At 37.0% G+C, this 26,122-nt stretch overlaps 1 protein-coding gene across 2 annotated transcripts; it reads right to left on the bottom strand.

Moving 5' to 3' along the window:
* Positions 1-269: 269 nt before the first annotated feature.
* Positions 270-25,789, bottom strand: hibadha (3-hydroxyisobutyrate dehydrogenase a). Of its 2 annotated transcripts, none has more exons than XM_084424180.1 (8): positions 25,656-25,789; positions 24,804-24,967; positions 24,560-24,669; positions 23,306-23,427; positions 12,324-12,457; positions 9,196-9,272; positions 2,844-3,000; positions 270-1,292 (listed from the first exon to the last, which is right to left on the bottom strand). In XM_084424180.1, the coding sequence occupies exons 1-8, from the start codon at positions 25,723-25,725 to the stop codon at positions 1,134-1,136; spliced, it is 993 nt and encodes a 330-aa protein (XP_084280306.1). In that variant the 5' UTR covers positions 25,726-25,789; the 3' UTR covers positions 270-1,133. The 2 variants fall into 2 exon arrangements, with proteins under 2 accessions (XP_084280306.1, XP_084280307.1); XM_084424181.1 differs by lacking the exon at positions 270-1,292 and adding an exon at positions 1,815-2,203 and having other exon boundaries at positions 2,789-3,000.
* Between the last annotated feature and the right edge of the window lie 333 nt (positions 25,790-26,122).

The raw sequence follows: 26,122 nt of genomic DNA, 5'->3' as shown, positions 1-26,122 counted from the left end.
TAAATGTTAAAATACTCTCAGATTAAATTGCAGGGACAACTATAAAGAAGCCATTTTTAAGCTGATTTCATTGAACCAACCCATAAACACTGCAGGGCTATCAAAACTTTGTTCTTTTCGTTTGACCGTTCCGACCAGCCTAACAGTCACATTCATGCAACCGAACAGTGTGAGTTCGAGGCGGGACGATGTGTTTTCCAGATCAACGGCAGAAAAAGTTGCATTCATTATTGTTGAAAATCTGTTTGATAATGCAGATCCAGTAGTATAACCTTCGTCACGTTAATAACTTAATTAACTTTTTTATTGAGGACAAAATATGAACAAGAACATTTTTGTATAGAGGACACAGGCGAGTGTATGTGCCTAGCACAGATGGCATCTGTCTCTTCTTAGTGCGAGTCTCAACAGGACCTCTATAAAGCAGAGACAATTAACACTGCTCATTCTCAATACAGCACCTTTACAAAAAGGCTATACATTTGTACATACACACCAGGGTGGCTTAAAGCCTTTTGTTTAGTGGAAAAGAAATGGAGAACGAGATAAATTATGGTCGGCATCAGGTAAAAATAATATAGAGATGTAAATATATAAACAAGGCTATTCAATGTAAAATAGGTCAGTTTTAATGTGAAGTGCGAAAAAAAGAAAGAAAAAAGAGGGACCTACAACTTTTCTGTAACACTTTTCACAGTTTAGATTCAGTTTAAGCAAAACTGGCACGGATGAGGTATGTCTTATGGATCCTTAAGCATTTTTAGCAGCGTCTGATCAGGACCTAAAATCAATTTTGGCTCAGAACTGGGTTGAAGTAAAATGAAATGAAAGCGCATTATTGTAAACGATTGCACGTAAATGTGTGGTGTAAGCAAGCTTAGGTATTTGAGTAACAGTTTGAACCGGTCATACAGAACTAGTTAAAAATGGTTCTGAAAAGTTTTGAATGTCAACATCAGGCTACAACCAAACAGAGTTATCAGACTCTCAATGTCACACTCATTAGCTTCAACATACAACATCCCTTTCAAAACAGACACACATGCATATCAATACTAAACCGGCTTATCATAGTGTCTGTTTTAACCCACACAGAGTCTGGGTCACATCCACTTGAACCGGATTACACAGACCTATTGTACCCCCTCCTCTCGTAAGAACTGGAAGACGGAGGAAAAGTCTTTGTTAGAGTAGCCACCAGCACACATGGCGCGGTAGATCTGGTGTGCCAAAGAACCAAGAGGAATGGGGGTCCGAGTGCTGGTCGCGGTGTTCTGAGCAAAACCAAGATCCTGTGAACACAACATTGTTATATTCTTTTGTTAAAAACAAAAAAATACATATACAGTATATAGCGGTTTATAATAAATGTTGTTTATAATGAATGGCACTATAATTTATGTATGTTTTATACATATGTATATTTACTGTGCGTGTATATATATATATATATATATATATATATATATATATATATATATATATATATATATATATATATATATATACATACACACACATACACACACAGTAAATTTACAGTATATAGCTATTTATAATGTTGTTTATAATGAATGGCACTATAATTTATGTATGTTTTATACTTGTATTTTTCATTGGTTTTCTGTTCTCAATATTGTTAAATGTAAAGTATTTGCTGTTTAGTGAGGGAAAAAATAAAATGCATGTTTATAGTGGTTTTAATATTTGTAAATGTTTCATTTTATTTAATGGTATTTTTCATTATTTCTGAATGTAATAATAAAATGGGATATATTCAATGATGCAACTTATCCACGTTTTTTTTTTTTTTTGCAACAATGCTTTTTTTTTTCTCAGGAAATACAATGTATAGGCTTGCTGCGATAGTCGGTGTTACCGTTGTTCAGAAGCACACGGATTATATCACTTGCCCACCGCAGCAATTAAAAACCGAACGCGTCTTCTCAATTCAGCATAAGCCGAACGAGGGTCGCAGCACAGATCAGCAGGAGATTTCATTTATCACATGACAAGAGTGAGGAGCTGACTGACAAGACAATGGCGGAAGATGTGGTTTCAAAGCAAAATGTAAAAGCACCTATTTGGCAATATTGTGGATTTAAACCCAATGCTAATAGGAAACCTGCAAACATTAATGAGGCAATCTGTAAACTTTGCCTGATGAAGTTGGCAGCATCCAGAGGTAACACTTCTAATTGACCTATCGGTAAGCCCCTCCCAGAACGCAGATGAGCCAATGGCAGTTGAGTATCAGTTGCACGGGGACCGGAACTCGGACACCTTTAGGTTTCAGCGCCAAAGAGAAACATTGGAAGATCCGATGCTCTCATCGTTTTGATGGTGTTTATGCTACAAAAATGGTAAAACTATGTGCCTGGGGTACTTGTAACACTGATTCCAGGTATCCTGAGAGGATTTTGAATCACCGCACTGTGCGCATATTCACCAGCGTGTTTCAAAAGTGTGATTAAGATTTGCGCAAAAGGACCAATTATCTGCGCAATAAGACTGAAGCCATATAACTGGTTGTCATAATCTTATTAAGTTACAATTAAAGTTAGTAAGTTCATGCTAACGTACAAACCTGTTCCTATACCTAACTGTTCTTACGTCATGTACAGTGTAGGTCAAAACCACTGATCTATAATAGAATGACATAAACGAAGGTCTACATTTCAGTTTTTCACACTGACAGCTATCATTGTAAGACAGTTAGGAACTCTGTTTGTTTGTCTGAGTTAGCAACAGTAACTAAGGGGGGGCGGGGCTTACCGATAGGTCAAACCTATATATATGTGTGTTTAAAAGAAAGAAGAAAAAAAAAAAAAAACTTCACTTACTTTAGCCATTAACAATGTGCCGAAGCCTCCCTGGTAGTTGTTTGCGGACGGCACTCCTTCCATGACACCTGGGACGGGGTTATATGTGTCGCTGGACCAACATCGCCCTGAGCTCATGTTCAGAATCTTCGCCAGCATTTTCGGATCCAAACCCAGTCTGATCGAAAGGGAGACAGAGAAAAAGGTCAAAGGACAGAGGTCAGACAGACTGCTGACCTTTAGGCTCAGGACTAGATCATCCCTAAGTGGAAAGTGGGCCTGGATAATACAGTATTGATATTTAACAGGAGCTGCAGTTCATCATTTTCCACTCTCTCGCTTGTTGTCCCCCACACAAATGCAGGGGTAATAAAACTCTGACACAAGCAGCTGTCTTATTAACTCACCCCCACCAATCTGTCCCCCTATAAGAGTAACCGGGGTGATTTCAGTCCTGCATTTAAAGTAGATCTGAGTGAAATGGGCCTCGCTGCTTTACAGATGATTGTGCACCTAAATAACATTGAATAATAAAGAAAGAAACTGACAGACAGCAAACACAACTATTGGTGACATTTCCTAAAGAAAGCGGTCGTCGTGATGATAAGTGTGTGGTTGCCAGGGCTTAGTATGTGGTTGCTAGGGCATTGTTAGGTGCTTGTTTACTGGCTAAGTCAAAAGTGTTTGATTCAAGAAAATGACATGTGCCAAGTTCTTAGAAATATACTCTTTGTATCCATGTTGGTTTTTGATCTAATCACTCTAAATATATTATGTGTTCAAGCCATCAATTGAAAAATAATAGAATATTTACCTTACACTTTGAATATTATGAATATATTATGAAACACTTTTTTTAATTTATATTTGATTTTTATACAAAATAAATCATAAATACACCCACACACACTCGGCTCAGTTGCTCACGGCCCATGCGAACGCTCCACTCATTAACCACTAAACCATAAAAAGCAAATTCCGCTTAAATAACGTGCCGACGTGAAACTTCTATGTATTAGACTTATTTCTGTTTGCAATAGCCCTTCTGTGCTGTAACATGGTGTTGTATAGCCGAGCTGGCTCTCGTTCACTGATCCACTCCCTGCTATCTGCTCACATGCTCCGATAATAATAGCTTTGTAGGACTATACATTATTTGGATAATTGGTCAAAAAATAAATCTGTTAAATCTGATTCTGTGGCATATAACTTAATAAAGAAAAATATATTAATATTAATATATTTTCTGCACAATTTTAGTGTATTACTTTCAATAAAAGTATTTTTTTTATTGGCTTGTATTTAAAAAATTCAGTATCATTAAAAGGATTGAATTTCATACATTTTTTTATTAATATAGAATTTCATTAAAGTCTAATATTAATACCAGTATACCAAAAAAAAAAACGAATTTAATATATTAAATAAATAATTTTTCAAAAGTATTTTTGGTTTCAGTTTTTGGCCAAGTGCCTATATTTCGGCCCATAACTTTCATTTCTGTGCATCCCTAATACATACACACAAACAAATAAATAAATAAATAAATACACACACACTCACTCACTCATACTCAACACGAAATCTCCTTGGCTTGTGACAGAGGTCAAATTATCTGATAACATAGACGTTTTAATAGATTTGAAAGTATTGAAAATATATTTTTTTCTAAGAAATAACCAAATATTTTGACAAAATATTCTTCATTATGATAGGGACAATGAGGATAGATTAGGACAGTTGTCTCACCGTGACATTTTCAACTTTATCCCAGAAACTAACTATGTATTTTCGATTAAATTAACAGTTAGAAAAAAAAGAGGATCACAATACTGACCAAAACACCACCAATAAACTAACAACCAAAAAAACCCTGTCAACTAGCAGACTGTTTACTGAGACAAAAAAAAGGTGGCAGTTGACAAAAAGCCATTTTGAAAGAAAAGGATGAAGAGAAGAGGGATAAAAGAGGGAAATCTGTGGATGATGTGTAACTGGGCAAAGAGCTGCCGCCTCTTGCTTTAACAAGAACATAAATATGACCACATCAAGAGCAACTCGACACACACGCGTGTGCGTGCACACTCACGCCGGAGCGGCAGCGGTGGTGAGACAGTAAAGTGCGCTTTTTAGCTTTCTTATGTCTATTAAACTATGATGAGTGTTTAAGGGCAGTTATACAGTAACTCCACCTGTCTCTCATTCAGGGGGCCGCGCCTTCATACACACACTCACATGCACCAAGACTTTTATAAGTCTATGCAATAATTAAGATACAAGGGCACACATCTGTGCATAAAAAGACTATTTCTTTCCCTTTTCTATTATTCCATCCATCCGTCCGTCTCACTTTGTCTGTTTTTACAGACTGTTTTGGAAAATTTAATCTCAATAATGTGTGTGTGTGTGTGTTTGTGAGCTATGTTGTCATTTGACAGTTGTTTTTGGGGGGTTTTAATGTCTGTAAACAGCCCACTGACTGACCTCGTATCAATCTCCTGTTCTCTCTCACTCTCCCTTTATGTCTGTGTCTCTCGGTCTCTTGGGGACAACCGGTGACATATGTTCAACATCGTCCCCCTCCTTCCCCCAGCTCACACTCGTACACACACGCTCACACACACACACACACACACACACACACACACACACACACACACACACGTTCTGGGTCAGTGACTGAAAAGGTTACCGCCTCAACTGCAACCTGGCTTCTCTGCTACAACACAAATCACTCTCTCTGCACGAGAAACGAGTGCGTGTGTGTGAAGAGGAAACACCTTCACAGTTAAAATGCTAAACGTCACTTTGTATAGCACTCATTCTGCTCCTATGGATATTATCCAAACCATTTAAACATCAAATTTACATGAAAGAGACACTTTCTAAAAGACACTCGGGCAGATTTGCCAGAAAATTTGGCCGATGAAACTGAGTGTAAAGTGTGGGCAGGTTAATACCATGGCAGCAAGGGAAAGGAAAACAGATGTGAGAGTCTGGTTAAACAGGATGAGTAAATTACAGTTTAAGAATAAGGAAAGGAGGAAATAAACTAGAGGCGTTTGATGTTTGATCACTGCATTAGAAGGGGGCCCCATTTTGTTAAAGACTTATGTTTATACACTATGCCTCTTGTTCTCATTTCATCTTCATCAAACCCTGATGCTCTCAAGATTATAAACACATAGTCTTATAAGCAAACACACACAGGCCACAATTTTATTAATGTCTTTAAGAGGCAACAAACGAGTTTATTACCAAATGTCAATTATCTTTTTAAACATCTGTACACAGGCTGTGTGTGTGTGTGAGGGCGTTTGTGTAGTGGATGAACTTTCAAAACCTCTCAATTCAGTGTGTATGTGGCATCGTTAAAAAATAGGGCTCATTCTCAGTTTTTGCTACTGTTTTGTAAAGTGTAGACAGCAGCATATGCATGTGTAAGTGAAGATAAATGGAGAGAGAGCGAGCGAGCGAGAGGGGAGATAACGGTCATTTGGGGACACTTCTTTTCCAAACGAAACATCATGCATGACTAGAGACACCCAGCACTCGTTGGGAAAAATTTTGGTAAAATGACTTTTTCTACAAAGAGGGAGCAGTGTCCCATTACTCTTTTAAAGTGTTAGAGGCAAATCAAATGTTTTTTTGGGGGGGTGGGGGGGTTTGATTCAAATCATATAGGCCAAAATGTTGACATAATACGAATTCAATATTGAATGAATCACAGTAAACACTTTTCAATTATTGACCCAGTTGGGTAACACTTTACAATAAGGTTCCATGAGTTAACATTAATTAGTTGTTAACTAAATTAGTTAACATTAACTAACAATGAAAAATGCTTTTTCTTGAATTTTTGTGGAAGTTTGCAACCCTGTTACATTGCATTTCTATTTGATGTATTTTTAAATTGTATTACTTTAATTTTATTTAAAATGAATACTTAAAATTTAGACGTCCTCCATTTTGGCAAGAGGGCATCAAAACTGGAAAAATGAATAAATAATAATAATGCCAAAAATGAAGGTAAAACCCAGAAAGAACAAAAGAAAAGACCATGAAAGGTGGATTTAAAAAATATATATAATTCTCCATAGTGAGAGATTGATTATTCCTCCCGTGCATCCCCTTTGCTTTCCGGTGGAAAAAGAAAAAAAATCATAATATCTCAGTCAAACATTAATCCTCTTTACATTCTCTATGTGCAGTTTGCTGCATGAGAAGACAGGCTGCAGTGCAGCATGGGAGATTTATGACAGCCAGGAACCCAAGGCATCTAAATGAGCCTGCTTAAGTGTATATGAGTGTGCATATGCCTACACCCTCCTGATATCCCTGAAAAGAGGGATAACATCACTTGGTGTGTGCTAGATTTTAAGACTGCACTCAAATGAATGTGAAAACATATCTCATATGCAAGTGAATCTGTTGAGTCTAACCTTGTTAAGCAACCAAGCAAAACTGCCTACCAATATCTTCTAATATCATTTTACCCTCTTCTCACTCTAAAAATATTTATTTTTTAAAAATCATGTTCTGCATTCATCAGTACTAAGAATTAAAGATATTGCCTACACATTGTCACGGGATGTCTTTTAAATGCAATAAACTAAGAACAAACTCTTTTAAGCTTAAAAACACATGGCGATCTGTTACAACAAACAATGGTGTCTGTCATCACTGTTGTCAAACGTGGCGAACCGAATTTATATGAACGCAAATTAGATTTGAGAGAGGATGGCAAGATTTACAATGAAAGCCTCTAAGGAGCCACAGCACTAAAATGGAGCGATTCCGACAAAGGGTCAATATAAAAAAAAAGAAAATAATAATTTTTTTGCGAATATGTATTTTTTTGGGGGCAAAAAACTTCACTAGCATTATAAGTGAACATCATGGTAAAATGTTCCTAATTTAAATAAAGTCATGGCATGACCCCTTAAAGTAACACTATGTAACTTTTCAACCTTCATAATATATTTCCAAAACGCTTGTGATGGTACATCGACTTAAAATAGGTTGAATGACGCGTCTGCCATAGCCTGATGGGGTTTGTATAGTTTTTAATCGTACTTTTAAACTTCGGGGTTCGGGTAGTAACACCCGCGCACAAAAAGAACTACAAAATTCGACTGCTTTACGGCATAGGCTACCTCACTTCCCCCAACACGTCCTCGCATGATGTTGGACTTGTAAGTATATTGCTTATACTGTATATCACTCGGACAAGCTTTTTACTCGTTGGTGTGAGCTAAAAAGCACCTGGCGTTCTTGTTGATGGATTAGTAGACATCTTTGGAGGCTAGCTGTGCTTGTTCGATGTCCGACGATTTGTAACGCGTTGTGTTTATTCCCCAATCGAACTCGTGTAACTGTCTGTCACACGTTCTACCGTCCACAGCATTACTTGATAGACAAAAATAGGACAAGAATGAGCGTCAAACAGAAACAATCCGCTTACGGTGTGTTCGAGGCGCACATAGGCTACAATACAGACTGTGCCGAGTCAGTTAAACAGGGCGCGCGCAGCTCTTAAAGGGGACACACCTTATTGCCACTCGTTACAGCTTCTATCCGACTGAACAGGGACCGGTATACAGGGGCATCAGGCTCAGGATCAGTGAGTGAAGAGAGTAGAGACTGCTGCGTGAGTGGTATTTACGACAGTAACGTTAAATACAAGTAGTCCACAGCGACTCTAGGGGTCGTTGTTTGACCAAAACGGAAATCCTACATAATGGGGCTTTAAATTTCAGTCTGTTTCTTACACAAAGTTATCGTGTGGCATTTTAAAGGAACACGCCGACTTTTTGGGACTTTAGCTTATTCACCGTACCCCCCAGAGTTAGATAAGTCCATACATACCCTTTTCATCTCCGTGCGTGCTGTAACTCTGTCTGACACACCCACCGCTAGCCTAGCTTAGCACAAAGACTGGATGTAAATGGCTCCAGCTAGCATACTGCTCCCAATAAGTGACAAAATAACACCAACATTTACGTGTTGTGATTTGTATAGTCAGGCTAGAGGGTGCGTCAGACAGAGTTACGGCACGCACGGAGATGAAAAAGGTATGTATGGACTTATCTAACTCTGGGGGATATCGGTGAATAAGCTAAAGTCCCAAAAAGTCGGCGTGTTCCTTTAAAGCAGCTTGAATCTAGAGCAGAGAACATTTGGTCTACTTTTACAACTTTTTTCCTCATTTAAGACAGCACCCTCATTCTCTCTCTATTTCTCTCTTTCTCTCTCTCTCTCTCTCTCTCTCTCTCGCTCTCTCTCTTTATCTATATCTCACACACACACACACACACACACACACACACACACACACACACACACACACACACACACACACACACACACTCACCTAATTCCGAGGTTCATGGTCTCTGCTGTACCAATCATGCCAATTGCTAACAGCATGTTGTTGCAGATTTTTGCTGCCTGAAAGAGAAAATTGCAAAACATCAGTTCAGCCATAGAAGTCATTTAATTTAAAGGCTTTGTAGTAACATTTGGTCTTTTATTGTCATTTCATTAGAAATTTGTTATGCATCAATTAACACACGAGGAGTCTAATGCCATCTAATAATATGCATCTCCACATAGTTTTTTTTTTTTTGTATTAAATTAGTATATAATATCATATCAAGATACTATGAATACATACTGTAACTTTCAGAACTTAAAGAAAAAAAAAAGCTGCAACAACTTTGACATAAAACAGATCAACACAAAACATTCACATTAAACATTCCAAATGGGCAGTGTCGGGGAAAGTTACTTTTAAAAGTAATGCATTACTCCATAAAAATGTAACTAATTGCATTACTACTTATAATGAAAAGTAATGTATTACGTTACTTTTGCGTAAAAAACGAAACAAAAATTATATTTTTGGCAAATGTAAAGGCCCTTTACCACCAAAAGTGAAATGGATAATGAATGAAATGCAAATTACAGTAGTACAGGAGAGGGTGCAGCTCAAAACAAACCTTTCTGGATTGCAGAAAAATACGAAGAAAGTTCAACACTCTTCAGCAATAAAAACTACAAATTTAAACAAAAATGTGATGTTTATCTAAAATAATTTTTGCTTATAAATATGATTGAATTGGATCATCGGAGGTAAGCAGCAAAGACATTGGTTAATAAAGTGAGATTAAATACATAAAAGGAGATTTGTATTTAACATTTAATTATTGCATTTCACTGTTTTTATTCATTTTAAGGAATAGCGAATCTGTTTTTGTGCAAGTGAGAGGAGTAAATGCATGCTGACATTTAGTCTAGAACCACAATAAGAATCATGTTTACACAGTGCACACAACGCCTCTGCACCTCACTCTCAATTTCTCTCAACATGGGGACAGGAGAAGTGTAAGTCAATAAATGGGAAAAACAAAACTGCGTTACTCATTTGATTGTTGTAAATTGAAAAGTAATTTGTTACTTAACTAGTTACTTGAAAAAGTAATCTGATTACATAACTCCTGTTACTTGTAATGCGTTACCCCCACCACTGCTAATGGGTGTTCATAAACTTGACACAGGATATAGTAGAAGCTTTTATTTCTAAACGGCAGAAAAACTAACAATATAAAAATGGAAAATTTGAGAAAATTTGGAAATGAGCAGCAGAAGTTTACTTTTAACAAGATTCCGGACCATTTTAGAGTGATCTTAACTGATTGTTTCATTATCTAGTTGCAAAGGGTAATAAAATGTACAAAAACAATGACAGAATATGTTTTAAATGCATAAAAAAGTAAATCTTTTGGGGGGAAAATGACCCCATTAATAGAAAACAATGTCTCTTAAAGGTAGGGTAGGCAATGTTTTTCATAAACACTTTGTTATACTGGTTAAAACTCTCTTCACATCCTGATAGCAATCAATAATAGAAGTGATCTAAATATATAGATATTTTTTAAAGGGACTGTGTGTAGGAATTTCTCCCATCTAGTGGTGAAATTGTATTTTGCATTCAAACGAATAATGCTCTCCAGCGCCTCACTTTTTTAAATGCGCGTTGCATCTACGGTAGCCGTTATGTACTAAAAAGCTATGACAGGATGTCTTATAATAGCACTTCGAGTTTTTCTTCGGGTGAACAGGTTTGTTATTTAAAACAAACTGAAACTTGAAACAATGAATAAAAGAATGTTACAGTATGAATTACTGACTGTGAAAAACATTAACTATGGTAATTAGTAGTAATGCCTTCTTTACTCGTTATATTTTTTGAAGTACGTGCATTGTTAGATATCATCATCATCAGCGCCTTCTCTAACGTTACTTTACTCAATAGCTGCTATTCATCAAAGAGCCTGTTTAACTTTTAACTATAAATGTTCTACTGTCTATATAATAAAGTACACAACCAAGCAATGAAAAAAAAGCTTGTAATTAAGACCGTAACATTGACTTACCTCGAGAAGAAAGCAGGCAACTTCAGGGTCTCTTTTGAAAGCTTTCTCCTGCATTAGCTATCCCGACATTAACCCTTGTTTTTGTAATCTCCGGTCACGTTTCCTTTTACGGTCTATTTTGGACTTTTCCGACGACGAGGACTTATCCTGTGACTCAGCGTATGTATAAATGAACGGTGTATAAATAACCGTGCAGTGCAGCCTTTTAAACTTGCCGGGGCAGTGACAAGCGCCTCTCACTGCTCTGCTCCTCCGCTTCTGCTGGCTTCAGTCACGTGACGCTGGTTCTGAACGAAAACGCGTTGTGGAAACGCGTTGGCCTAGTACCTTTTGTCCCTCTCTGCTATTATAGTTTTTCAAGATGGCGGAACTACATGGAAGCCTCCGTGGACCTACCCGTCCCATGTATATAAAGATAATAAATTCTTCGTTTACGAGGATTAGTCTGATCATTGGCATAGGTATTTGTACACCATTGAGGGCATATTTATTAATAAAAATATTGATTTTAGATAATAAATTACCTAAAAAGCTACACATAGTCCCTTTAATTATATATATCTTCTTTGGAAGTCTCAGGACCAAAAAACGTCCAATCATGGCAATCCTTTCATTTCGACACCATCAATGGCTAAATGAATCTGCAGCAGTCAGGTGGTACAAGTCAGAGTTGTTTATGTTCATTATTATTGTAATGTTATGTTTAACACCGACTCTTGTAATGCTTTGCATGCTCTGCTATGGCTGTGTACATTCATGTGTTTTGGAGGTGGCATGTATTTGGAGACTTTGACTCTGAAGGGAGGGTGGGATCTTATGCTTTCACAGCTAACTTGCTTTTGCTAGCCTCTCCAAAGTTGCCTACCCTACCTTTAATGTCTTTGCATTAACTATAACAGCATTTAAAGTCATCCTTCTGCCATTTTCACGAGTTTCATGGAGAACTGCCATTTTAGAAGATAGCATCTAGGTATTCTTTAAAGTAATGTTGATGTCACCATCACTGTACTACATTATCTAATCAATTACAGTCTAAAGGACATTAATGTTTGCGTGTATTTACCTGTCCACTTCCCACTTGGCCACAGTACACTACTTTTGCTCCCATACAGGTGAGCAGCTCCTGGGCAGCATTATATTCCTCCTCGACGCCGCCCACCATGAAAGTGAGTTTAGCCAGACTAGCTGCACCAACACCTGGACAGAACACAGTCACGCTTTTGAAAATCATTACAAAATGTGCTCAAAATCAATGATTGCCATTTAATTCAGTGCTGTTGTGGAATCATTATAATGATGGCATCAAGACGGTTATGTCAAGATACTAAATTAAAATAAAACTAAAATAAATACAATAAAAGAATTAACAAATAAATAAATAAATAAATTAATATACCATGGTATGTACTCTAAAGTACTTCTAAGAAAATCATGGTACACATCAACAGGCATGTAGTACAGACATGTGACATGTTCAAAGATCCAAAGATTTTTTTCATGATGTAATCATCATTTAATTTGTACAGTTATTTTATAACTTAGAAGCTCAACCTGCTAATTTAACTAAAGCAGATCAGGATTCAGTCAACATTGTATGTGTGTGTGTGTTTTGGGGCAGAGGAGGGTATTAATAAGCTGTCTGGCACCAGCGGGACAGCATTTGAGTGTTTGCCTTTAAAAGCCGATTGTCCAAATCATCCTTCACAACTCTCTAAGGACAAGGACCCATTGTCCTCCTCCCCACAAACACATACACTTGCGTACGACAGCTGTGCCTAAAGCGACACTCCTCCCCCTAAGTGAACACGCCCCCTGGGGTATGAGTGACAGCTCTAAGGGGTAATTAACTTTACACTTTATCATGTTCAATTAAGCGCCACGCCTTAAGAAGACCAAGCGTGGCCAATCACGTTAAAGCGTGCCATGTTCTACATGGGAGGGGTGCTTTTAATGCTACTGACATAGATATGTGTGTCCAGGGATTTGCCCGATTAGAATGCAATTAAAGCAATAAAATTGGCCAATTTTTTTTTTTTTTTACATTACAACCTCATCTGCTGCACTAAAACCCTAAATACCCACATAAAACAATCCAATTCATCCTAATTTATATCAAACACTGGAAACAATGTGATCTGGGAAAAAAAGCATGCAGTGCTTTGAGATGAGTGGTCTGTTTGTGTGTCAACACTAATGAATAGGCTGTTTATACTGAGAAGCTAATAATGTTGAAGTTAATTATTAAAGACCAAGAGAAAAGAGCTGATGCAAGATAGATCGAGAGAAATGGGGATAAAGCAAGAGAGTGAGAGAGAAAGGAAAAGAGAGAGTTTATGACTTCCCCTGTATTGATTTTTGCCGTACTTAGTCATCAATAATTCTCTCATTAACGCAGCGTGTCCGTCATTTCCCTTATGTTGAGTAAATGTGTGCGTATTTGTGTGCTTTGTTTATCTATAAACAAGCATTAATATGCAGTTTTACCTTTTTAAAAATGTGCAATTTTTTTTAAATTAAACTGGTTTATCACGTAAAATGAAGACATCACATTAGCATATTTACAATGCTAATAAGAATCCATGTAAAGTCAATTCAGAAACAAAACGCAAACGCAGACAGAGGCATACAAAAATACAAATATCAACCCAAAGGAGGAACGTTATTGGTCAATTATGACCAAAACGTCAATTATGTATAATGTCTTCTAAACTATGTTACTGAAACTATGCATTTGTCTCAGACAATGCAAGTTTCATATTGAGACTTAAAGCCACATAATACAATAATGTCAATTGAAGTCTATATTTAATTTGATGACATTTCTTTGCATTTGTGTATTCATCCAGTCATTTAATAAGAGAGATAAAAGTATAATTAACTTTGCATTGCAAAATGAATATTTAAAATGGTAAAATGTGTTAAACTTGACTGACAACATAATCTAGTTAGCCAAAGTACTCAAACAAGTAGAAAGTCAAATCAAAGTCTATAACAGCAAATACATAATGAAGAAACCCACATGAACGCTGACAGAGACGTACACAGTTGTTTGTGGTGTTAGTTACCCAAAACTCTCTTTCCAGCATCTTAAACATCCAAAAAAGCCACTTAAAGCGTTCAGTACTTTTTAAAACACCAAAAACATTTAATTAGTGCCACAGTTACATTAAACTACATTTGTGGATATGAGCCTCTTTTCCCAGGCAGTACGAGACGTTGAACCACCTCAACGAGCGTGTAGATCTCTGATCTTTTATTGTGTGTAAATAAAACCTCAATGCAACCTCTTGTCATCTTTCAACAAACCTCTAGAACTGCGGAGAGGAATAAAGACTCTAAATTACTAAATCATTTATTTTTCCAGCCCACCCCACCAGACGCAATGACGCATACACACACAAACACACTTGCGATCTATCAGCTAGCCTCCTGAGCTGATCAATAACTTTTTCTTTTTGACTGTAAAAAGACCAGCATTGATTGCAAACAGACAAAAGGGATTCGAAAGTGATTGTCTCTCTAAACGACTGCGCTGGCAGGGCATTAAAGAGATCTCGAGAGAACATTCTAGGAACTGCTCTTATTGTGTTTCCAATACCAGAAACACTGCTGTAAAAACATTAGGCAAACCTCGATAAAATAGACGCTAAATCAGAGGATGTCAATGATTCATTCAGTTTTACGATCAAAGCTATATTTGTCCATATTGGATAATCAGGCCTATAAATGCATACAGTCCTCATGCCACTTAAACTCCTTTCAGAAAAGTTTTCAAAAGGCAGTTTAGTTTTTCCTCATACGGCACTTTTTACAATGAAAAATCTGTAATTTCTTCTTTCTTGCGTGGAACAACAAAAGAGGATATTTTGAAGAATGTTTCAGTTGTTTTTGTCCATATAATGAAGGCCATTGGGGTCCAAAACAATACTGTATGAAGAAAAAGAAAGAAAAAAAGGAGGAGGAAAAAACAACACCACCACCACTGACAAATGGGGCTTCAGGATTTGGGAAAAATATCTAATAAAAACTGGGATTCCGATTTAAAACCCAAATTTTGTGATTATATATAATTATTGTAAATATAATATAATAATAAATGAATATAAATATATATTTGAAAGAATATATCAATATAAGTATGAAATCGTTTTTTTTGTTGACGACCGTTTATAAGTGCTTCTCATTACAAGTTTGGGAAGATGGTTGTCACGTTGCATTCTTAAATGCATGTTATAAGTGACTTAAAGGGTAAGTTCACCCAAAAAAGAAAATCATTTACTCATGTCGTTCCAAATCCGTAAGGCTTTCGTTCATCTTCAGAACACAAATCAAGATATTTTTAATGAAATCTGAGAGATTTCTGTCCCTCCATTGACAATCTAGACTCTAGTTAAACTAGCACTTTGACGCTTCAAAAAGTGAATTAAGAGATTGTAAAAGTGATCCATATGAATTGAGCGGTTCAGTCCAAATTTTCTGAAGAGACACGATTTATATGATGAACAGATTCAATTTAAGCTTTTCATTTTAGATTTTTAACTGTATTATTATCCAGAGATATATTAAAATGATACAGTATGTTCTGTTTTGGCTTAATTTTGTGCCCCCTGTTCCTGTGTCCATTTCCTCCGCGTCTCAATCAGCGTCCTATAGCTCCCGACCTCATGAATCACTATATAGTGTTCACGAATTCAGGCACTGGTAAGGACAGTGAAGAAGGCTCACTACACACTGGGACACTGATGACAATTTCCGACAACGTCCTCATTGAACAACATCACTGTATTTATGGACAACAGCAGAGGTAATATCTTTCTGACATTACTTGTAATGTTATTTAAAGTACATTATGATAAATATTTTGTTTGTTACATATAAGTGCTACATTAAGCACCGTAAATAAATTATAAATGTTAGCTAGATAATGTTCATTACCTGTCAAGTGATATATGAAATATGATGAAATAATGGTTTGTATTTTTAAAAACTTCTATCACGTATCGTTATGTGTAGTAAGTTGGCTCACGTGATTTAAGTTTCCCGCTTTTGAACTTCTGTTAAGGAAACAGTGACCATAGATGCTCCCTGGTTTTCACGGTGCATTGTGGGACTTTTTAGGGAGCGAACGTTTCACTGCCCTGAAAGGATTCTGCAATTGATCAGTGCCCTGACTACTAGGGAGCTGATTGAGATGCACTCCTAGTTTCCTAGTGTGCGCCTATCTGTTAGCATAGTAACCTATTGTGTCCACCTGCCCATTGTTAACTTGTTTAGTCCTGTGTATGTATACCCCTTGTTTAGTTGAGCCACTTGTCCGTTCTTGTTGACAATACCTGTGGTTTTCTGTTCTTCTGCATATTTGTATGATCTCCTGAGTATTTTAGGTTATTATTAAAAGATTCATTCTTGCCGTTTGAAAATCTAATTGAACCACATCTTTATACATACATATAGCATATTATAGTGTGTGTGGATAGATAGATGATAGATAGATGATAGATAGATAGATAGATAGATAGATAGATAGATAGATAGATAGATAGATAGATAGATAGATAGATAGACAGATAGACAGATAGATAGACAGATAGATAGATAGATAGAATACAACTTTATATGGATACATATTGTACACTAACAAAGCGATATACTATCTAGCAAATTTCAACTTCCTGATGTATGATGTCACAAAATGTAACTATATTATTGCCTAGCTCTATATATAAATTATATATCTATGTATAATTTTTCAGCATGCATACAGTTACTTGCATAGGGCGATACATACTATATAGAATATCTCAATGGCTTGCTCACTTTTTAATATTATTGTCCAGCTTTAATATGCTGATTGTGACTAAAAGGCATGAAGTTATTAGGATATAATAAACATTAACTTCCTGAAATAGAATTTCTGTAGAAATAAACTTTACTTGACCTTGATCTTCTGTTGTATTTCACAGAAGAAAGTAAGTCATACACGTTATGAGGGTGAGTAAATTATGGCATAAGATTGTTTTGGCATAGTTCCTGAGTGAATTATCCCTTTAAGAAACGTATCCCTTTTTGTATTTTTTGGCTTTTGATGCAGTGGGAACACTCTTACTAGCGTAACAGGAACAAACATATTTACTAGCTTCATGTGGCTAAACCTTATAATTACAACCAAGAGGAGATATTTTCTCAGACGAATTAAAACAAGCAAATTACAACCAAGAGGAGATATTTTCTCAGACAAATTAAAACTCCAAGAAAACTTAATACACTTCTTTTTGTATATAAAAACACGCTCATGAGAACTTCACATGGATTAATAGTTTCTACGCCAGCAGCCCTTGTGGCGCACTGACAGAATCACAGAGGCAAAAGAGTTTACAAGCCACCGCACAAAAATGTAAACCTTCACACGGTCACAAGAGAGTCTTGCACATACAGAGGCAGCTATTGGATTATCTTCATCATTCAGATAAGCAGGACTTTAATCACCACTAACGTAACCCACATCATCTGCACGCGACCGCACGGTCCCTTTGAGTGTGGACAACAAGTGAAGAATGATCTGGAATCAATGCTCTCCCAAGCCAGGAGCCATCAGTGTATCGGCTCCTAAGGATGCTGATTAGCGGCCCTTCACACATGCACACATGTTCCTCTAATAGTACCATCATCAGCATTTTAAAAATATCCATAATTGAGGACTTAAAAGCTGCTTAATAACACTCATCTTTTACACACTCTCACACAAAAACACACACTTCTGTGATCCACAGTGACTGTTTAAGTGTGTTTGGAGGGGGTGAATGACAGTTCCTCGACAGGGGGCATGAGTGCATACCAGATGACGCCAGAATATGACGGACAGCTATTAATTCACTTCTTAGTAGCAATCATGAACAGATAATGCATCAGAATATACAGGCATTGAGAGACTTAGGCTTAAAAACGCTTGATATCGTAATATCTGATTCTTCTTTCCTGCTCAATCAGACTCAACAATATAACACAAACACACACACACAGTGCTATAAAAGTCCTGGTTAGACAGCTGCTATGGGTCTGTTTCCATCTGGAGTTCAGGACAGACACCGACCACCCCCTTCACACACGTCTCCCAACACGTCTCCCAGTCCCTGGCCTTCCCAGCGAGGATCTTGTTATGCTAATTCCTCTGTCACTCACCTATCCATCAGCCAGCCTCTTCCTCCCCCTCCTGCTCCGGCCGACAGAGGGCAGAGATATTAATGAGTGCACTCACGGAGCCCAAAACCGGCACGGGGAAAGCTGATCTACATTAGGACGTATCTGGGGTCCCACCTCTCCATGAGTGATCTTGTTTCTGGTCAATCTGAAAACCAGATTTTTTTTATTGTGAAGGGGCATCTGCTGTCCCATCAGGATAGCGAATCTACCGTTATGAGCGAGTTATGTTAATACTATCAGCTAACAGCTTAACAGACCCCATTAACACTGAATGCCATGAAACGTGAAAACTCTTGTCAGATTCACACATATTTAAAAACTGAAATAAAAGGATGTGTTACATATGCTGGAACACATGCATTAATAATATATTTGTGTAATATTGGTTCTAAGGTTCCATTATAATTTTTGTTAAAAAATAAAGCACTGAAAATACAGGAAATTATTTTTTAAATGATTTTAAAAATGTTTTTTAATGGTTTGCTAATTCATTCAAGAATAATTACCAATTATATTTTTGCCAGATATTTAGGGAGTATGGACTGCCAAAAATGTCTTTGTTTAAATAAATAAATATCATCTTTAGTCTGTCTGATTAACATATTTAATATTACTTTTAATTTGTATTTGTTTACTCATTTTGCTACGTATGAAAATGAGAAAATTGATGAAAAAACCCCCCACACATTTAATAGTCAAAACTGGTCTGACTAAAGAACTGGTTTAATCAAACAAATATGTAAATATTCTCCTCATGTCTGTTTGGTCACATGAGGGACTTAGTTGACACGTTAACACATAAACTTGTAATGCATTTTGAAAGGACCATCTGAAAACCTGAGACTGTTATTTTCTCCTTTATTAGCGCTGATCTACATATTGGCCTGATGGGTGAAGGCTGTTCCACTGAGACAGCTCATGCATGCAGGCTGTTAGATCAGTGATAATAAATGAGAGGAGAGAAGAAAAGACAATTTCACACATTCAGTAAGGGCCTAAATTTGAGACAAGGAAAACAAAGGGTAGTTTAACTGTTAAACGTGAATACGGCACCGTTAGTGACCACGTTAGATAAATATACATTATGAGTTACGCACGTTAGTAAACACCGCACTGACTTGAGGTTAAGACACCATGAGAGCAAAGCACAAACACTGCCCTACAAAATGCAAAATAAACAGATTTAACCCGGTCCCACCACACACAAAACTGTGACACAAACGCTCTCTCGCACAGAGGGTCGAAGTTTTCCCACGTGAGCTTCATAGTGAGAGTGAGCAACAGTGTGGCCGCAATCTCAGCAAAAACCGAGGAATGTGGGTAATTACTGTTAACTAGCCGAGCACTTGTTAGACGCGGCAATGGCCACACACCCCACGTTTCAGAGAGTGTGACGTTAGCCGGGGGTTTGTTGTGGGTCCAATTCTGCAACAGCAGACAGTGAGGTTTGTGCCTTTGAGTTTATTACAAATCTACGCAAAAGAGGACAAAGAGAGAGAAAAAGAAAGAGAGACAGAGTTCCTTCGTCATTTTACGAGTGTATTATTTGAGAAACATAGTCTGACGTGCCAAACCTTAGTGACGCACAGAGAGAGGAACACAAAACCAAGAGTATAAAATTATATCAAAAGAAAATCAGCTTTTAAAAAAAATACAACATGATCACATGAAAATTCTCCTTTCCACAACAGAGACCTGAGAGGACAGGCGATGGGAGATTGCTGTGAACGGGCACAATGGCGTCATGATGGCTGGAGTGCCACCTTCTGGACACTCTGTTTAGAAGTGCTAGTGCAAAAGCTGTGTTTTGTGGTCTGATAAGTGTGGAGGCCGTAAAAAACTATTTGTTGTCCCGCACTACTGACGCGTATTCATTCTCTCTTAAAGTTCAGCTCATAATCTATTGTTTATCTGTACTATGTTTGGATTAATTGAATGCTGATTGCTTCATACTATTTGTAGCGTTGTGTTTTCGATCTGATAGCACTTTTAATGTGCTCTATAAAATGCATTTGACATGACATCAAATGAATGGGCAAAAAAGGGACAGAATTTCTGTGGAACACAAAAAGAGAATTTTTTAATTATGTATCATAAGGACTGATAAAAATGGGTTACACTATTTTAAGGTGACGTAGTTACATTGTACTTACTCAAATTAGTACTGAGTAATATTCTACTTACTGTAGAGTTATGGTTAAGGTTTGGTTTAGGGTTAGTTACTTGTAATTATCCATAATTTACTGTAATTACTATAGTAATTACATATAATTAATGTAGCAATAAGTAATGTGTAATACATACAAGTAATGTGTAACTGTCGCCTTAAAATAAAGTGTTACCAAAGAATGAATTACTTACATTTTGGTCTTTTCTCCACAAAAAGCTATTTTATGGCTTCCAAGAATTTGGAATTTGTACGGACTACTTTTATAGCTAACTCTTTTTGTCATCTTTGAGCATGATTGTCCTCGATGCGTATTGCATCATGATAATTGCTTTATTTTGCAAAAAAGTTTTGTTACAAGTCTCTGACCCCTCCATTTGGCTTCCAACCAAAAGAAAAGAAGGATTTAATCTGGGGAAAATGGCAAATCGTAACTGCTAAGATGTTAAGGAGTGATTAGATCACAGTCTAGTCCAAGGGCATGGACACATACACCCATTCACTTTTTTATAGCCTAGTCCAAACACAGGCTCTTTAAAATCTTGTCTGCACTACAGACGCCAATCAGTAAACATACATCCAGCGAACCTTTAATGCCTGAGGAGTTTCCCCACTCACACAAGTTGTGCATCTTAAACATGTGCTTGTCCAGGGCAGTTTCTCAGCTCTTTATGGCCTTTTATCTACATGAAAGGCCCAGGCACTGGGAGAGCCAACATTACGGCTCCATCAAAGTGAAATCTACTGACAGCGCTGTCCTCCATAACGGCTCAGGCCATTAAAGGCCCTGTCACAGAGCCTTCCCAGAGAATCTGCATAATATAACTGGAGTGTGCTTGCGTTTCTGGAAAATTGTAGGTTTCTTTATATTAACTCTACAGAAATTGATTTCGCTGCACTGACACTAGAGGCTGGTTCACACTAAAAGACTTTTAAAATCTCTTCAGATTTTCAAAATGTGAGAGACCACGAACATGACGATAAAAAAAACTAAAACAAAAACAGCTCCTATAGTATGTGGAGTGCCGCAATGTGACCAGTACATCACACACGTAACAGATTCATTCACAAACAACTGTGAACACGGGAAATCTTGCAAAATCTCTTGTGGTCAAACGTGACTTTAGAGTAAACAAACATGGTGAAGAAATTTAGCTGATCGGGTATCGTTTTGTTCCACGTGACAATCTACAGAGTTTGTACGCATTTGTCATTGGGGTTCCCCCCACACAACAGAATTTCTGATCGTAAATATTCTACATGTTGGATATTCACAATTTGACATCAGTGCGGTGCCGACATTCTTCCAAGCAGATTCAATCACTCTTAACACAGATCACACCACAGGAAAGTGCCACTGTTCTGCAGAGTTTAGCTCCTAATCAAACTCAATATCTTCAGGATTACTAAGGCTACAGGCAGGTGAGTTAATTAATTCATTTATTTGAATGTATTACTCTGAAGGACCGCGGCATTCCAGGACCGACATTGTCCATTCCTGTTCTAGTGTGTGGGTGCCTAAAAGGTAGGGTAGGCTATTTTTTTTATAAACACTTTTTGTTATACTGGTTGAAACGCTCTTCACATCCTGATAGCAATCAATAATAGAAGACTTATGTGGAAGTCTCAGGACCAAAAAAAAATGCCCGTCCAATCATTGCATTTGGTCCGAATGCAATGATACAATGTCCTACTTGCCTGTCAACATCTGTATATCCATACCTCCACGCACCCTGCTCGCAGAGACATCAAACGCATCCCATAAGGCTATGCAGAGTTATAGACACATATTCACTGAGAGCCGCAAACAAACAGCAGCCACCTTCTACAGTTCCTCCTGAACTAAAAAAACAAGCTTACTATAGTTCATGCCATGTCATAACCGTAATTACGAGATGGCAGCCGTGACGGTCTACCCAGAGATGTTCACGTCCTCAGACTTAAATTTTTTGTGTTTCTATGTCAACACTACCAATGGCGAAATGATCTGCAGCAGTCAGGTGGTATAAGTAAGAGCACTGTAAATTGTTTACGTTCATTATTATTGTAATGTTATGTGCTTTGAGACATGAGGTAATTTAACATGGTCTCCTGTGATGCTTTGCAGACCCTGCTGTGTGCATTCGTGTGTTTCGAAGGAGGCAAGGCTTTGGAGACGCTCTGAAGGGATCTCATGCTTTCAAAGCTAGCTTGCTATTGCTAGCCTCTCCGAAATTGCCTACCCTACCTTTAAGGTAAACAATTACAAACATAAATTCAAACATAAATGCACATAAAAAGGGATTAAAATTACTTAATAATAAAATTAAAAATAATAATAAGTTTTTACTTTCTGAGCTTACAGGTTAACTTCAGTGTTTCTATATCTAACTGATCTGTAAATAGAGCATTAGCCATAGGAACAAGCATCTAACATGTAATCAAAATGAGTAACACAAATATCCAAAATGACATCACTGAACAGACGAACCCAGACACATGCAGCACATCTGTGAACCTACTGACCACAATAAATCCTAAATGACAACACAGGTCAATCATTAAACAACACTTCACACTGTAACTGCATCTCCACAGTGAGCACTTCCAAGAAATCGAAACAACGTGATCTTGTCAATCAAGCTCAAAGAGAATATTACGTTGATGGTAATAAGAGGTTGTTTCCAGGTTGGTCATACCTCCTGACACTGGAGCATCCATGAACACTGCACCCATCTTCTCAGCAGCAACAGCCATCTCCTTGGACACCGATGGGTCGATGGTGCTGGAGTCAATGAGAAGGGTGCCCTTTTTTATCTTCCTGAAGAAGAGGACAAAAATCAAGAAACAGAAGGCTAAATATCATTGGAAAAACAAGACGCTTAGGAATATTCAAACAGGTCTATTGTGTTGTGCAATCCAAATTTAGACGTTACGGTGGCCTATATTTTATGGATGGATGTTGTTTAGGATTTTTTTTTCATCTGAACCGCTCTTACCAAAAATATTAACTTGAAATACTAAAGTTGGGCATTCCAAGTAATGTCAGAGCTAAACATTTACTTATCAATATATATAATAAACAAATATTTTAAATAAATATTGTGTAAAATAAGCTCATCTTATTTGCTACCGGGCAAAAGCTTGGGGTCAGTAAGTTTTTGTTTTTGAAATCATTTTTTTATGCTAATCAAGGCTGCATTTATTTGTTAAAAAATATATATAGTAAAATCACTAATATTGTGAAATGTTATTACAATTCAAAATAACTTTAATATATTTTAAAATGTCAATTATTCCTGTGATGGCAACTCTACATTTTCAGCACCATTACTTCAGTTTTCAGTCACATGATCCTTCAGAAATCATTCTAATATGCTAATTTGTTGCTCAATGAACATTATTTATTATTATCAATGTTAAAAACAATTTAATATTTTTGGGGAATGATACATGCAATACATTTTTTAGATTCTTTGATGAAAATAATTAAGGTTCTTGCTAAATAAAAGTATAAAATCCTTTAAAAAAACAACTGTATTGACCGCAAACTTTTGAATGGTAGCGTATAAACCAGCATTATATTAGCCATCAGCCATTAAAAAGCAAATATTGGCCAACTACTAGTGTAAAGTGCTGTAAACTATTACTCCAATACTATTACATATAATGTTACTTTAGTATTACATTTTACATGCCTCCCCTCCAAGCTCATATTCTCCTGTAAAACACTACAGACCAGATTTTTCCAGATTTAAGCCTAGGAAACTCTTTATTCTTGGACTAATGTTAATCATTATAAATGATCAAGACAAGCACTGTGCAGATTCATATATGCAATTGAAACTAATTTTACTAATGTAGGAATTCAGCACTTTCTCCAATCTGTTAAAAATCAGTAAGTATGGATTTAAGAGTAAACACTGCAGACAGTTTCTTCTGAGAGGACATACTTAAGAATGCCATTGGAACCTGTGTAAACCTCAATGACATTGGGGCTGGATGGTAGCATGGTGATGATGCGGTCAGCTTTATCGGCCACTTCAGCGGGGGTGTCCAAGATCTGAGAGGAAAAGCAGGGCAATTATTTCCATAGACTCATACACAGATCCGTACAGTCCAGACATAAAGCAAACAAGGGATTGATGGTGATTTATTTTGTTTTGAGAGCATTTTGTGAGAAACATACACTTATACCTGTGCTCCTGAATCCTGAAGCTCTTTGCAAGACTCTGGGAAGACATCAGTAGCAATGACAGGATATCCATGCTTCAGTAAGTTTCTAGCCATAGGTGTACCCATGTTACCCAGTCCAATAAAACCCACTGGGGTCTTGGAGGCCATTGATCTTCTACAGGATACTGAAAAGCCACACACAGAATTTTTTTTTATAATGCAATCTACTCTATTTAAACCGAAAGCCATAATAGTCAAAGAGTGCACCAAAACTGACAACAGAAGATGTTTTTAACAACATAGGTTTATAAATCAGTAACATGTGAGAGCAATCCTGTAAAAATCAATGTAATGTCAGTATAACAGGGATCTAATCAATCAAATCCATATAATACAACATTGAGCACCATTAAGAAGTCTTCACAAGATAATATCAATAGGTTTTAAAGACTTTCAAAACCATACAGATCCAGATGTTTGGAGGGAAACTCAAAATAATCACATTTATTATGTTTAAACTGACTAAATGAGGTGACAAAAAAGCTTTAGTCCATTATCTGAAGTTGGTGAGAAGGGTGACAAGTGTCTTAATTTCATAACACTTAATTGTTTAGTTTACAGTTAAGCTCTCTAACCCCAAGCTGCATTTCACAACTTACATGTCTGATGCATAAAAAGCAAATAGTGACATGGTTATTGTGCACAATGTCTGTTCATACATTTTGACATAAAAGTTCAAGTATATTTATACATGTTCACATATTTTGCAGACTGACAAACAAATCAGATTTTCCAAAGTGCTCTGTGCAATACATTAGCGGTGCTTTAATCTCGTTGGACAGTCATTTAAGAATTAATGCAGAAATAACATACCCAACGTGAGCTCCACATGTTTATGGCTTCTTTTATAAAAATTCCGACACCCTCTTAACAAAGCGGCCATGCTTATTTCTCTTGACCTCAGCGCCTCATTGACAGTGAACGAGTCAGGAACTCAGGGGGCGGGCTCTATGATTGACAGCACCATTCCTCCAATCACTGATAAGGATTTGTCGGGCGAGATATCAGGCAGTTTCTCTCCGAGTTCCTCCTGCTGTGATTTCTTTGAATAAAGTTAAAGTAACACTTCTTTAAGATTAAGAATGTCTAGACGTTTTAAGTGAACTTATGATCGTGTTTGTCCTTGCACATTTCCAAATCCTAGAGTGACAGTTTGTGCTAATCTCTTCGGTGTTAGGTGCATGAATATTTGAAAAAATGTGCAATAAATAAATAAAACAAAACAAAATACATTTTCCTAAATCACTGACTGCACCAATAGTTTAGGGTTCCCTTTATAA

Source organism: Rutilus rutilus (genome assembly GCF_951802725.1).
Source record: "Rutilus rutilus genome assembly, chromosome: 11".
Taxonomy (NCBI): domain Eukaryota; kingdom Metazoa; phylum Chordata; class Actinopteri; order Cypriniformes; family Leuciscidae; genus Rutilus; species Rutilus rutilus.
The sequence above is the reverse complement of the archived record's forward strand: the minus strand, read 5'-3'. Positions and strand labels throughout refer to the sequence as shown.